This window comes from Cydia fagiglandana, chromosome 24 (genome assembly GCF_963556715.1).
Source record: "Cydia fagiglandana chromosome 24, ilCydFagi1.1, whole genome shotgun sequence".
NCBI classification, from domain to species: Eukaryota; Metazoa; Arthropoda; class Insecta; order Lepidoptera; family Tortricidae; genus Cydia; species Cydia fagiglandana.
This window is the reverse complement of record NC_085955.1, coordinates 7,643,149-7,657,084: the sequence shown is the minus strand read 5'-3', so window position 1 is coordinate 7,657,084 and position 13,936 is coordinate 7,643,149. Positions and strand designations below refer to the sequence as shown.

Here is a 13,936-nt window from a genome sequence, read left to right as displayed (position 1 = left end):
CAGCACTGCCAGGCCGAGCTGCAGGAGAGGCTAGAGGGAGGACTGAGGGTCAAAGGTAAATATTATCGGCTTTAGGCACACCTATAGTGGTTTTGTATAGTAGAGATGCACCGGATATCCGGTTACTATCCGGTATCAGGCCTATCCGGCCATTATTTTACTATCCGGCCGGATACCGGATAGTGACCTTCTATCCGGCCGGATACCGGATAGTAACATTGCTTGATTTTGGAGTAAACAAATTGTATTTAAGAAACAGACAGGGTCATAATCGTACTTGTTTATTATTTTAAAACAATTTAATAATTCCACTGACTTGCACGCGCACTTATTTCGAACCTAAAAATGAGTCCTCACAAATGTTTACTAGGAAACAGGTCAAACCTGCAGAATGCGCACCTCAAAAACCGAAAAGTAGGTATAGTCCCGCCGGCCGAATATCCGGCGGCCGGATACCGGATATTCGGCCAGTGTCCAGGCCGGATATCCGGTATCCGGCGAAACAACTATCCGTTGCATCTCTATTGTATAGTGTATTATTATAGTAATATATACATACTCGTATTGTTTGGTCCCCGCCAGTCATTCTGTGGCTATTTATCACATATTTTGTTTCCAATATCAAGGAAATAGGTTGTTATATTTTAACTTGTTAAATTTTAGATGAGGAAGGCTTAGATGAACCTGAAGACGGCGCGTGCAGCGAGCCTTCCGAGCTGTCTCTGTGTAAGTATTTAAACTGGTGTTCAGAATTTGGTTTAATAAATTGGCAGCAGTTATTAAAGGATATGTATTGAGCGCTACTTACAGGAAGGCAGCTTCCATACTAAATATCATTTGATATATTTTCAATTGCTCATATATATGTGAGGAGGCCTTTGCCTACAAAAGGCATACAGATATAAATTTAGATTAGATATATATATATGTTAACAACAAAATGAAATGTACTACAAAATACTTATCTGAAATAAAGGCTATTTCATTCATATATATGTGAACAAAAACATATCCGGGTTAAAATATGGGATGGGAGCTTGGAAGAAGGAACGCCAGCCCTCATAATTTATTTATAATTGCACCCAGGGAAGCCCCGACTTGAGGGGGAAGGTAAATGAAAACGAGAATAAACTTACATAACCTCCATAATGGGCTACTTATTATTAATTATTATTATTAAAGCCTTCTTTATTTCCTTAAATGCATTAAACTCTAACTTAAATGTATTTCGTTATATTATATATTTTTCATATTAAGGACCCCTGTCGGGTATAGGCCTCCTCCATATTTTTCCATTTATCTCGGTCTTTGGCCTTAATTGCCCAATTTTCACCGGCTATGTCTATAATATCCTTTGACCATCTCGTTTTGGGTTTTCCTGCTGTTCTTTTCCCGTATGGTCCTGGCCACTTAGTGATTTTGCTGGTCCATCTTCCATCTGTCATCCTGGCTATGTGGCCGGCCCATCTCCATTTTTGCTTGAGATGAACTCTAATGCGTCTATGACATTTGTTTTGGATCTTATGTGTTTAATATTAACTTTCTCTTTTAGTTTTATTTTTAGGATGCTCCTTTCCATCGCTCTTTGACAGGTTCTAACTTTTAGTTTGTTCTTATTAGTGTGCACCCATGTTTGGCAACCATAAGTGAGACTTGGTAAGATGCATGTGTCCATCACTGTTTTTTTCATGTTTAGGTTGTAGTTTCCCTTTAAGAGCTCTTTGAAACTCCAAAATTTTCTCCAGCTGATACTAACTGTGCGATCTATCTCTTCGCTGTTGCTGTCGGTGCTGAATGAAATCCGTTTTCCCAAGTAAATGTAATGGTCTACATATTCAAGTTCTTTGTTTTGTATGAAGATTTTTGTGTGTTCCCCGTTAGTCATGATTTTTGTTTTAGTATGGTTCATTTCCAATCCAACTATACAGCTTTCCTTGTCTAGGTCATTTAGCATTTGTTGTAGGTTTCTGGTATCTTCTGAAAAAATTGGCTACTTACATCTCATTAAAAAACTCTCCAAAACCACATTCTACATAAATCCTTATGCTCTCAGTCTCAGTCAGTAATAATAAATAAAATAAGCCTTTATTGCTGCTAGGGTTTCTGCTCGAGAATTCCCGAGGCGAGAAATCTCGAGAAATTTGTCCTAAGTCGAGACGGGAAAAAAATATTCAATGCCTCGAGAACTCGAGAAATAAATCTCTTGTGATAAGTAAAAAGATAACACGCGTATAACACATGATGTGTCTATAACGTATTTCTTTAGGTAGTTAAATAAATATGAACAATGTTTTCTTTTTAGGTTTTCAGGTAGGAACCTACTTAAAACCTTTATTACCAACCAAATGAAAACTACCTTGATCCGTCCGCTATCCCTAGCTAGAAAGCTTTAACCGATTATCATGTTTTGAAACTTTTGAACTATCATGATTTATGACATTCATGTAGTGTCTTTTTATTGAAAAACGGTTTAAAAAAAATTGTAACGAATTATAGGACCATGTAATAAGTTTAATAACAAATATTACCGAACTAAATTACTAATTGATAAATCAAATCATCCCAATATATTCCTATTAGCAAAATATTACAATTTTAGCAGCTTTATTGTTACGTTGAGTAAGTACGAGTAATTAATATTATGTAGTAATACTTATGTAAGTTTTGTCACATCGAGTTAAATTTATTGACTTGAATATTGCTGCCTAATAAAATACCATATTGTAGTTTGTTTACATTTTGTTGAATATTACCTAAAGAAATACACTATAGCATAACACATTGCCGGTGCGCACGCCTGCACCTATAGTTTTTTTTGTTGTTGTATTTTTGATTATTAAGTGCAATTTATGGTGACTAAAAATGTACCATATGTTTGATTATTGATCTCACCTACGATTCCTACGAGTCTGATTTGTAAAAAAGCAAAAAAAATTAAATAACATGGTGTTTTTCGGAGCTTTCAAAATTTCTCGAGATACTCGAGAAACTCGAGAAATCTTGGTCGAGAATTCCCGTGCCTCGAGAAATTAAAAAGGTCGAGAAACCAGAAACCCTAATTGCTGCTCTACAGTGATAACAATATTAAGTATTTCTTTTCCGATGATTGGCACAGATTGTAACAACAGCTTGTCTTTCGACAAACGCCTCCTCTAAATATTGCCATTTCTCCTTGTCTCTTGCAAGTCTAATCCATCCTGGGCCGGCCACTTTTTTGAGGTCATCTTCCCAGCGTTTCCATTGGCCGCCCTAGTTCCTTTCATAGCCTCTTGGTTACCATTCTGTTATCTTCCTGGTCCATTTATCAGTTTTTGCTCTTATCATATGTCCTGCCCACTTCCATTTTAGTGTTTTACATATTTTGTTCGCATCTTTGAATTTGGTTATACCTTTAATTATGTTTAGTTTTATTTTAGCTCTTCTTTTTACTCCAATTACTTCTCTCTAGATGTACTATTTTGGCATACTTTAATTTTTTTACGTAATTTTTCAGTTAGTGCCGTAGCTTGGCACCCGTATATAAAACACGGTAGGATGCTTGTGTTAAATTGGCATGTCTTGGTTTTTCATTAGTTTCATTACTTCGCTAAGTGACCAAAACCTTTCCAAGTGTTGGCTATTCTTCTATCAATTTCTTTAGCCATAGTATCACTTGTGGCTGTTAGCTGACCCATGTGTACATACTCGTCGACGTAGTCTATTTTCTCCTTATTTACCATGATCAGGCGTGGCTGACTCCACGATTTCGTCGCGTCGCAACAAGTGGCTACAAGTACATCTGTCCCACACCAATTTTGGTGGCTAGCCATAGGCCGCGCGTGGCGTTTGCGACACTTAGCGGTCATATCTGTCCTAATAGTAACGGACGCGTTTTGTTAGACAGTGAATCTTCTGTACCTAGTACAGCATCATGACACAGAATAAATAATAAATTCTGTGCCATGACGCTGTGACTTTATGAACCGTTAGTCATAATTTTCGTTTCGTTTGTGTTCATTGAAAGCCCTGCTATTATGATTTGGTCTGATAGTTGTTGTAGCATTTGTTCTAGATTTTCTGGACATTCTGAGAATAAAATCAAATCGTCTGCAAAACGCAAATGACTCAGGTTTTCAAGTTCAGTCAGTAATATTCCCTGACAGATATAATTTATCGTATAACCACCGTGTCGGGCGAAGCAACCATTAGGGAACAACTCTCTTATAATTTATTTGGACCCAGAGCGGGTGCCATCTATTTGGCATGATTTATTATGTCCGAAACGTATTTCGCATACCAAGTTTCGCTTTATTACCCAAAGCTTCTCTAGTAGCGTTTTTACCCCAAATTTATGTCATACTTATTAACCCGCATAAACTTACCTCCATTTATTATAAAGCGTTTTTATGATAGTTTATTGCACGTTAATGACGTAGCTTGTGTAACGCCATGTCTCAGAATGCTATACCTGGCGCAGGTATTATTGCATCTTGGCTCACTCTAATGTGAATATGTCGTTTCAGTGTCTTCAGCCGGCGAGTACGGAGTTAGCTCGGCGCCTCTGTCCCTGCGCTGTAGGCAGCAGCTCGCGCTGGCGTGCTCCGTGAGGCTCGAGCGCCTCCGCCACTCCCCACGCGCGAGCCAGCCGTGTCCCGTGACGTCACACCGCGAGCCGAGCCCCGCCAGCAGTGTGCAGGACGTGACGTCACACCGCGAGCCGAGCCCCGCCAGCAGTGTGCAGGACGTGACGTCACACCGCGAGACGAGCCCCGCCAGCAGTGTGCAGGACGTGACGTCACACCGCGAGCCGAGCCCCGCCAGCAGTGTGCAGGACGTGACGTCACACCGCAAGCCGAGCCCCGCCAGCAGTGTGCAGGACGTGACGTCACACCGCGAGCCGAGCCCCGCCAGCAGTGTGCAGGACGTGACGTCACACCGCGAGACGAGCCCCGCCAGCAGTGTGCAGGACGTGACGTCACACCGCGAGCCGAGCCCCGCCAGCAGTGTGCAGGACGTGACGTCACACCGCGAGCCGAGCCCCGCCAGCAGTGTGCAGGACGTGACGTCACACCGCGAGCCGAGCCCCGCCAGCAGTGTGCAGGACGTGACGTCACACCGCGAGACGAGCCCCGCCAGCAGTGTGCAGGACGTGACGTCACACCGCGAGCCGAGCCCCGCCAGCAGTGTGCAGGACGTGACGTCACACCGCGAGCCGAGCCCCGCCAGCAGTGTGGAGGACGTGACGTCACACCGCGAGCCGAGCCCCGCCAGCAGGGTGCAGAACGTGGCCGCTCACACACCCGCCGAGCAACAAACCCAAACACACGATACTCGCTCTACACACATCATACACAACTCTAGTTTAATCACACATCAACAACACCATATCGCACCGCAAATGAACAAGCAGACCTACTATTGCGACATGTGTAGCAAACAATTTACGACAAAACTTACTTTAATCCGACATATCAGAACACATACACACCCGGAACATACCTGCGGAGTTTGTAATGAAGCATTTCAAAATAACTTATTACTGAATAAGCATTTAAGTTTGCACTCAGCAGAGAGACGGTACGTGTGTGGAGAATGCAACAAGCAATTTGCAACAAAAAGCATTTTGTATATACATAGAAGAACCCACACTGGAGTCAAACCATTCAAATGTAAAGAATGTGACAAGCAATTTACAAGAAAACATCATTTAGAGAACCACAAAAGTGTCCATAGTGACGTGAAACCATACAAATGTAAAGAATGTAACAAGCAATTCAAAGGAAGCAATGGTTTAAAGTACCACGAAAGAGTCCATAGTGGCGTGAAACCATACAAATGTAAAGAATGTGACAAGCAATTTACAACAAAACATTACTTAGAGACGCACAAAAGAGTACATAGTGGCGTGAAACCATACAAATGTAAAGAATGTAACAAGCAATTTACACAAAAAGGTAATTTAGAGACCCACAAAAGAGTCCATAGTGGCGTTAAACCGTACAAATGTAAAGAATGTAACAAGCAATTTACACAAAAAACTAATTTAAAGATGCACGAAAGAGTCCATAGTGGCGTCAAACCATACAAATGTAAAGAATGTGACAAGCAATTCAAAGGAAGACCTAGTTTAAAGTACCACGAAAGAGTACATAGTGGCGTCAAACCATACAAATGTAAAGAATGTAGCAAAGAATTCAAACAAAATTATTCTTTAGTTATCCATGAAAGAATCCATAGTGGAATGAAACCATACAAATGTAAAGACTGTAACAAAGAATTCACAACAAAACAATCATTAGTTACCCATGAAAGCGTCCATAGTGGCGTGAAGCCATACAAATGTAAAGAATGTAACAAAGAATTCGCACAAAAAATTCATTTAGTTGCCCATGAAAGAGTCCATAGTGGAATGAAACCATACAGTTGTAAACAATATGACAAGGAATTCACACTAAAACATCATTTAGCTGTCCATGAAAGAATCCATAGTGATGTGAAACCATACAAATGTAATGAACGTAACCAGCAATTAAGTCAAGAAGATAGTTTTGAGACAAATAGAATGAGTCACATCGGAGAGAAGCCGTATAGATGTGAAGAATGTAACAACCACTTTACATTAAAATCTGAATTAGAGAGACATAAAAAAATACACACCGATGAACAATCATACGAATGCGAAATATGTGAAACACTTTTTTTCGATGAAACAAGTTTAATGAAACATATTGAAACACATATATCCAAGATACAATAACTTTGTTGTTTTGTAAAATGGTTCATAATAGCTCATAGTGTTTTATTCGGATTCAGTCAACAGAATTTCACTCTACTGCTATTCACTTCACCATATTGCTGGGTACATTCTCACAGACAAAATATCGTATAGTCGACCGAGATAAACTATGCTAACGTCTATCTTTCAATTGCACATGTGAATACAGATGGCAAGTTACGGAAAGTTTCCAAAAAGTTCGAAAAGTTCTCGGAAATTTCACAGGAAACAAGAAAACGTTACATTTGTTCTTTGAAATACAATTTTAATTGAAGTGTTGTCATCAAATACAGAAAGGACACTTCCTACAAATCCGAAGTTTGACAGCGATTCAAGGACGAATCATGCTATCCCTTTCTAATGTATGGCACTATCCATTTCGGCTATTAGGGTTATCCAATTTCAAGTAATTATGTTATCTGTGGTTGTACACGCAAGGGAACCTCAACTTGTGTCGCCCTAGGTAGGTACTTCTTTTTTACATAGCACTGCTAAGGGTATCGAAGTATTTTTCGGTGGGCCTTATATTATTAACCCCGTTTATATCAATATTAAGTATACCGAGAAGCTTTAGTCATATTGGTATTACTGAGATTACGCGACGCGGAGCAGAGTCGTGTTTCTGATTAGTTCTACTTTGTAATAGAAATGTTGACTGTGTGTATGTATGTATGTTACTTTGCTATTGCAAATAAACAGGTTTACATAAAACGGACAAAACAAAACAAAAATAATAAGGTTATGTACAAAGGCAGGCGTGGCTCACTCCGGGATTTTGTCGCTTTGCTACACGTAGCTAAAAGTACATCCGTTCCACCCCAATTTTGGGGAAAGCCATAAGCCGCGCGTGGCGCTGTCGCCACCTAGCGGCCATATCTGTGCTGATCGTAACAGACGCGTTTTGTTAGAGAGTGAGTCTTCTGTACCTAGTGCTATTATTTATTATGTGACAAAGGCGAACTTATCCCTAGCAGGTAGAAGGGATCTCTTCCAGGTAATCTGAGAAAATGCGAAAGGATCACACACTAACTGTTTTGCAATAAAAAAATTGCATATATACAAAAATGTCAATAAGGTGATGGTACTAGTGCTCGACATGCTAATGCCCAATAGATGACGCCCTGCTGTCGCCTATATTGATATAATAACTTTTTAAGTTTCAAGATGACATGTACTGGGACCGCGTCGACCACCAGTACCACCACCTTAATTTTTATATGCACTATTAAGGTGAATTAAATTTGTTTTGCTATCAATTATTTGTTTTTTTTTTACCCAGACGCCCATAACCCCTACCTACCGGGGGAGGGGTTGACATTCAGTGCTGATCCACAGGCAGGGCACAAGTTGGTTTGCCTGAGTGCGGTGAGGGCCTTCCGGTCCACCTGGCCTAGAGCATCAACACGGCTACTTGTCTAGTGTGTCATAATGTCTGAAGCACAGACTTGAATATACCCTAGATGAAGCAAATATCACGATTTGTATTGAAACCAAGCGTGCCGACTTTTTACCACCTACTGTGACGTCACAGCCGCAATTTAGTGATGGGGAATCCTAACCAATTCAAAGGTTGGCGTCCATTAAAGTCGAATCGAGCTACGTTAATTGAGTCGAGTCGCATTTGTCCGTGTGCGTTCATCACAGACGAATCGAAGCGAGTTGAAGTCACGGGAGCCTGTGCCGAGGTCGTGCTTGTACAGTTTGTCGATGATGAATAGTTCGGACGAAGAAATGCTATTGTTTCAACTTCTTTTGAAGAAGAAGAGTGCGAGAGAACAAAGAAAGCGACGAGTGCACAAACTCTGGGTACACGATATAAACAAGAAGCGGACTATCTTCACGGTCGTACAGTTCACGATATTTTTGGACAAGAGATATTAATAATTCTTCGTTCATTTTGAACCTAGATCCGAAAGTACCTAAACTCAACAACGAAACCACCCGTCATCACTCATCCGCTACCCTGCGTCCACTGAGGCGCGCCGAGTCGAGTCGAAACGAGTAGTTGCAGAAATTCGCCTGACGAGGCGCGAGACGAAGGCTGGCGTCCACTAGACTCGCCGAGGCGAATCGAATCGAATCGCAATAGTTCGCCTCCTATAATTATTTTCTATGCAACTGCGTCCATTGACGAAGAGCCGCGGCGCGGCGATTCGAATCTTCCGCGCGCATTGCTCATCAGGCGAATTTCTGCGGCTACTCGTAAATCTGATATTTTTTTTATTTCTACATAAAATTTAAACGTTATGTTATTGTAGGCTATGGAAACATCAAAATCGCTAAATTAAAATAATGATTTTTTAAACACGATAATAATTTATAAACATAGGTACTAAACGTATAAACATATGTTCAAATTACCCTACTTTTTAAATAATAACGATTAAATTGTTTTTTTTTTATACTAGATAACATCATTCGTCTGTTCGAAATCGAGTAATCGATTGGAATCAATTTTTGATATTGTAGAACGAACAACACTAGTCGCTAAATTTGACAGACGAGTGAGAAATGGGCTGTACCACGAAGTCGTAGCAATGCGCGACTGTATCGCTGTTCCGATATTCATTGACTCTTTAACACACAACGTCAGATCAAACGCTCAAAGCAAACGCGCAATGTAATGTAAATATAGTTTTGTAACGTTAATGTATAGTTACTTAGGTACATCATTGGAAACACAACCTGGAATACTTAAACATTGTTTAAAATGAATGCACGCATAATATCAATTTAAAATGACTTACCTGTGATAGGAAATAATGTCCTTGCCCTTGGGTGCTTGCAAGTTTTGGGCTGATGCAGTTAATTACTACGCAACGAGGCATTTTTCAATTTTTTCCGGACTATCGGCTGCAATGACTGACGTGCGTGGACTGTCAATAGCGACGGCCAACCTCGACATTGGTCAGAGTTCGGACACGCGAAGTAGATGTATTTGCGTCATCTAGGGTATATTCAAGTCTGTGGTCTGAAGTGTTAAATTGTACATAATTTCAATATATCAACGTGGCTCGACTTGAATATCATAAGAACTAAGTAAGTAAGTAAGTATTCCTGCTACACTTAACCCGCAGCACATAATAAATTATAGTAGTACCGCACAGAAGGACACTCCTTACAAAACCGAAGTTAGACAGCAATCAAAGCCTGGCTATTATGTAATTATAGTCTAGTCCTTATCTTATGGCGCTTAAGACCATTGTGAGTGCGCTGTGATAACGACTCGACGAACTAATTTGACTTTCACATCTTCTAAAGACCCCTGTACACAATGGGCCAACGCCGGCTAGTCCAAGGGACGCAGCCACACGGTAGAATGAGATATCAATATCACTCTCTAACGCATAAATGCGTCCCCCTGACTGGCTCACGCTGGCCCATTCTGTAGAGGGGCCTTAAGCTTAACGCAACGCGAGATCCACAGGTCACAGAGCCACTAGTATTTAAAGTAAAGGAAAAAAAAAACAAAGAGAGTTAAAAACGTGTTTGTATCAAATTTCTGAACGCAGCGGCTACGCTCCCGCGCACAGCTGTCAACTTCTTTAAGTGTCACTTTTGTTGTGCTTGGTTCTGCTTCATGGTTGTTGATTTAATAATCGTCATGTGATTATAAAATCGGTGAATAGAAGAGAGTTTTAAAGTACTAATGTGATGGAATCTATAAACCAGTGCCACTGCTGCCTGCAGCGGCCTTCGGCGAAAGATTTGAGGACACCGTACACTCGTCTCGGCATAACGGAAATATACTCGGCCATGATCGAAGAATGCTTTGTAATCAAAGTAAGTAACGACGCAGAATATTTTCATTGGCTGAAATCTGCTGTGAGTAGAGACCCTTGCCGCTATGTTTACTATTATTATTTTTTACTCAGGATCAACTAAACGTAAAGCTGTAAAACTAACCTCAAAAACTTCTATCAATATGGTATTATTACAAGTTCTACTTAATAATATACTCCCAAATAAGAATATATTCTGTAGAAAACTTAATTAAGCCTATAAAATTACCTAAACATACTAAACTAGTAGCAGGTTTATGTTTGTTCATATTGTTAGTTAACTTGTTCTTCTTTTATAGAAATCTGCGGATAGCTGCTTCATTGAAGGATCTTCATCTCTTATTCACAAAAACTGTGGTAGTTCCATCTCTTACTTATTAATAAAATAGACACTACTGTGTTGATTCCTGAACTAATCTCTTATTTCTTATACATTATCTTTTCTTTGTTTTAAATCATATTCTATATAAGACCCACCTACCTAAGATCTACCTTTTTATTTTATTAATATTGTGTTTAATGAACCTCCAGGTCTGTTTGTATCACCTCTCAGTTTCTGTACATTGTGTACAACATATGTAATATGTTTATTATGACTGTTTGTGTTCTAAAAAAAAGCATAGGTTTTCTGCTTATTTTTGGCAGTTTGTACAGAGACACAGTGATTTTTAGAAGGTAGCTGAGTTTTGGGTGTATAATAGTTTATATGTAACATTTTCACTAAACAAAATGCAAATCAGCTTGACTCAGTTCAGCCATCAAATTCATGACTCACTATTTAATTTACCAAATATTTGGCCTAATACAAACATAAATAAAATTAAGGTAAAAAAGTTTTAAGTTAAACGGTTTTATTTTAATCAGATGTGTACCAAAAACTAGAAAATAAAAATTATTATACTAATCGGAGTTCTATACGTATATGTACTACCTATGTTTCTTTTCTGGGCAGTATTCATGCAAGACGTGTAGCAAAATGTAGTTTTCTCGAGTCTGATTCTAAACGCCACTTTTCGACACTATGTCAGTGGATTAAGTATTAATCGGATTTTTTTCTCAGACTAAAATAAAAACGTGGGGCGTTGGAATAAAAATACGTTGGGAAATATAATACATTCATATATTTGGAAAAGAAATATGAGTAAACATAACTAGAAATCATTATAACCCAATTTTACCTTTTTCTACGTCATACCTCTAGCTCAGAAAGGTCCACATTTCATTGTATATTTTTACTTTTATAGATCTTACTCAACATTTTTAAATACTAACGCCCCACGTTTTTATTTTAGTCTGAGAAAAAAATCCGATTAATACTTAATCCACTGACATAGTGTCGAAAAGTGGCGTTTAGAATCAGACTCGAGAAAACTACATTTTGCTACACGTCTTGCATGAATACTGCCCAGAAAAGAAACATAGGTAGTACATATACGTATAGAACTCCGATTAGTATAATAATTTTTATTTTCTAGTTTTTGGTACACATCTGATTAAAATAAAACCGTTTAACTTAAAACTTTTTTACCTTAATTTTATTTTTAAGTTTTTAGTTGAGAGCCCGAAGCGTCCGGCAGGTTAGTGCTCGAACAGAGAACAATGGTTCAAGTGTCTTGATTGCGAAGGCGAAGGCGGAGCTCCGCGTAGGGCCGTAGGCCCGAAGCGTCCGGCAGGTTAGTGCTCGAACAGAGAACAATGGTTCAAGTGTCTTAATTGCGAAGGCCGAAGGCCGAGCTCCGCGTAGGGCCGAAGGCCCGTAGCGTCCGGCACGTTAGTGCTCGAACAGAGAACAATGGTTCAAGTGTCTTAATTGCGAAGGCCGAAGGCCGAGCTCCGCGTAGGGCCGAAGGCCCGTAGCGTCCGGCACGTTAGTGCTCGAACAGAGAACAATGGTTCAAGTGTCTTAATTGCGAAGGCCGAAGGCCGAGCTACGTGTAGGGCCGTAGGCCCGAGGCGCCCGGCAGGTTAGTGCTCGAACGGAGAACAATGGTTCAAGTGTCTTGAGTGCGAAGGCCGAAGGCCGAGCTCCGCGTAGGGCCGTAGGCCCGAAGCGTCCGGCAGGTTAGTGCTCGAACAGAGAACAATGGTTCAAGTATCTTAATTGCGAAGGCCGAAGGCCGAGCTCCGCGTAGGGCCGTAGGCCCGAGGCGCCCGGCAGGTTAGTGCTCGAACGGAGAACAATGGTTCAAGTGTCTTGAGTGCGAAGGCCGAAGGCCGAGCTCCGCGTAGGGCCGAAGGCCCGTAGCGTCCGGCACGTTAGTGCTCGAACAGAGAACAATGGTTCAAGTGTCTTAATTGCGAAGGCCGAAGGCCGAGCTCCGCGTAGGGCCGAAGGCCCGAGGCGCCCGGCAGGTTAGTGCTCGAACGGAGAACAATGGTTCAAGTGTCTTGAGTGCGAAGGCCGAAGGCCGAGCTCCGCGTAGGGCCGAAGGCCCGTAGCGTCCGGCACGTTAGTGCTCGAACAGAGAACAATGGTTCAAGTGTCTTGATTGCGAAGGCCGAAGGCCGAGCTCCGCGTAGGGCCGAAGGCCCGAGGCGTCCGGCAGGTTAGTGTTAGTGCTCAAATAGAGAACAATGGTTCAAGTGTCTTAATTGTGAAGGCCGAAGGCCGAGCTCCGCGTAGGGCCGAAGGCCCGAAGCGTCCGGCAGGTTAGTGCTCGAACAGAGAACAATGGTTCAAGTGTCTCAATTGCGAAGGCCGAAGGCCGAGCTCCGCGTAGGGCCGTAGGCCTGAAGCGTCCGGCAGGTTAGTGCTCGAACAGAGAACATTGGTTCAAGTATCTTAATTGCGAAGGCCGAAGGCCGAGCTCCGCGTAGGGCCGTAGGCCCGAGGCGCCCGGCAGGTTAGTGCTCGAACGGAGAACAATGGTTCAAGTGTCTTGAGTGCGAAGGCCGAAGGCCGAGCTCCGCGTAGGGCCGAAGGCCCGTAGCGTCCGGCACGTTAGTGCTCGAACAGAGAACAATGGTTCAAGTGTCTTAATTGCGAAGGCCGAAGGCCGAGCTCCGCGTAGGGCCGTAGGCCCGAGGCGCCCGGCAGGTTAGTGCTCGAACGGAGAACAATGGTTCAAGTGTCTTGAGTGCGAAGGCCGAAGGCCGAGCTCCGCGTAGGGCCGAAGGCCCGTAGCGTCCGGCACGTTAGTGCTCGAACAGAGAACAATGGTTCAAGTGTCTTAATTGCGAAGGCCGAAGGCCGAGCTACGCGTAGGGCCGTAGGCCCGTAGCGCCCGGCAGGTTAGTGCTCGAACAGAGAACAATGGTTCAAGTGTCTTAATTGCGAAGGCCGAAGCGCCCGGCGGGTTAGTGCTCGAACAGAGAACAATGGTTCGAGTGTCTTGATTGCGAAGGCCGAAGGCCGAGCTCCGCGTAGGGCCGAAGGCCCGAAGCGTTCGGCAGGTTAGTG

General features: G+C 41.9%; 1 protein-coding gene across 1 annotated transcript; it reads left to right on the top strand.

Moving 5' to 3' along the window:
- Window positions 1–5,297: 5,297 nt before the first annotated feature.
- Window positions 5,298–7,999, top strand: LOC134676395 (zinc finger protein OZF-like). The gene has a single exon (XM_063534782.1). It carries the CDS (start codon window positions 5,378–5,380, stop codon window positions 6,734–6,736), a length of 1,359 nt encoding a protein of 452 aa, XP_063390852.1. The 5' UTR covers window positions 5,298–5,377; the 3' UTR covers window positions 6,737–7,999.
- Window positions 8,000–13,936: the final 5,937 nt, after the last annotated feature.

Bases quoted from the DNA above. Each gene is read 5' to 3' on its own strand.
- LOC134676395 (XM_063534782.1), top strand. From the start codon at position 5,378: ATGAACAAGCAGACCTACTATTGCGACATGTGTAGCAAACAATTTACG.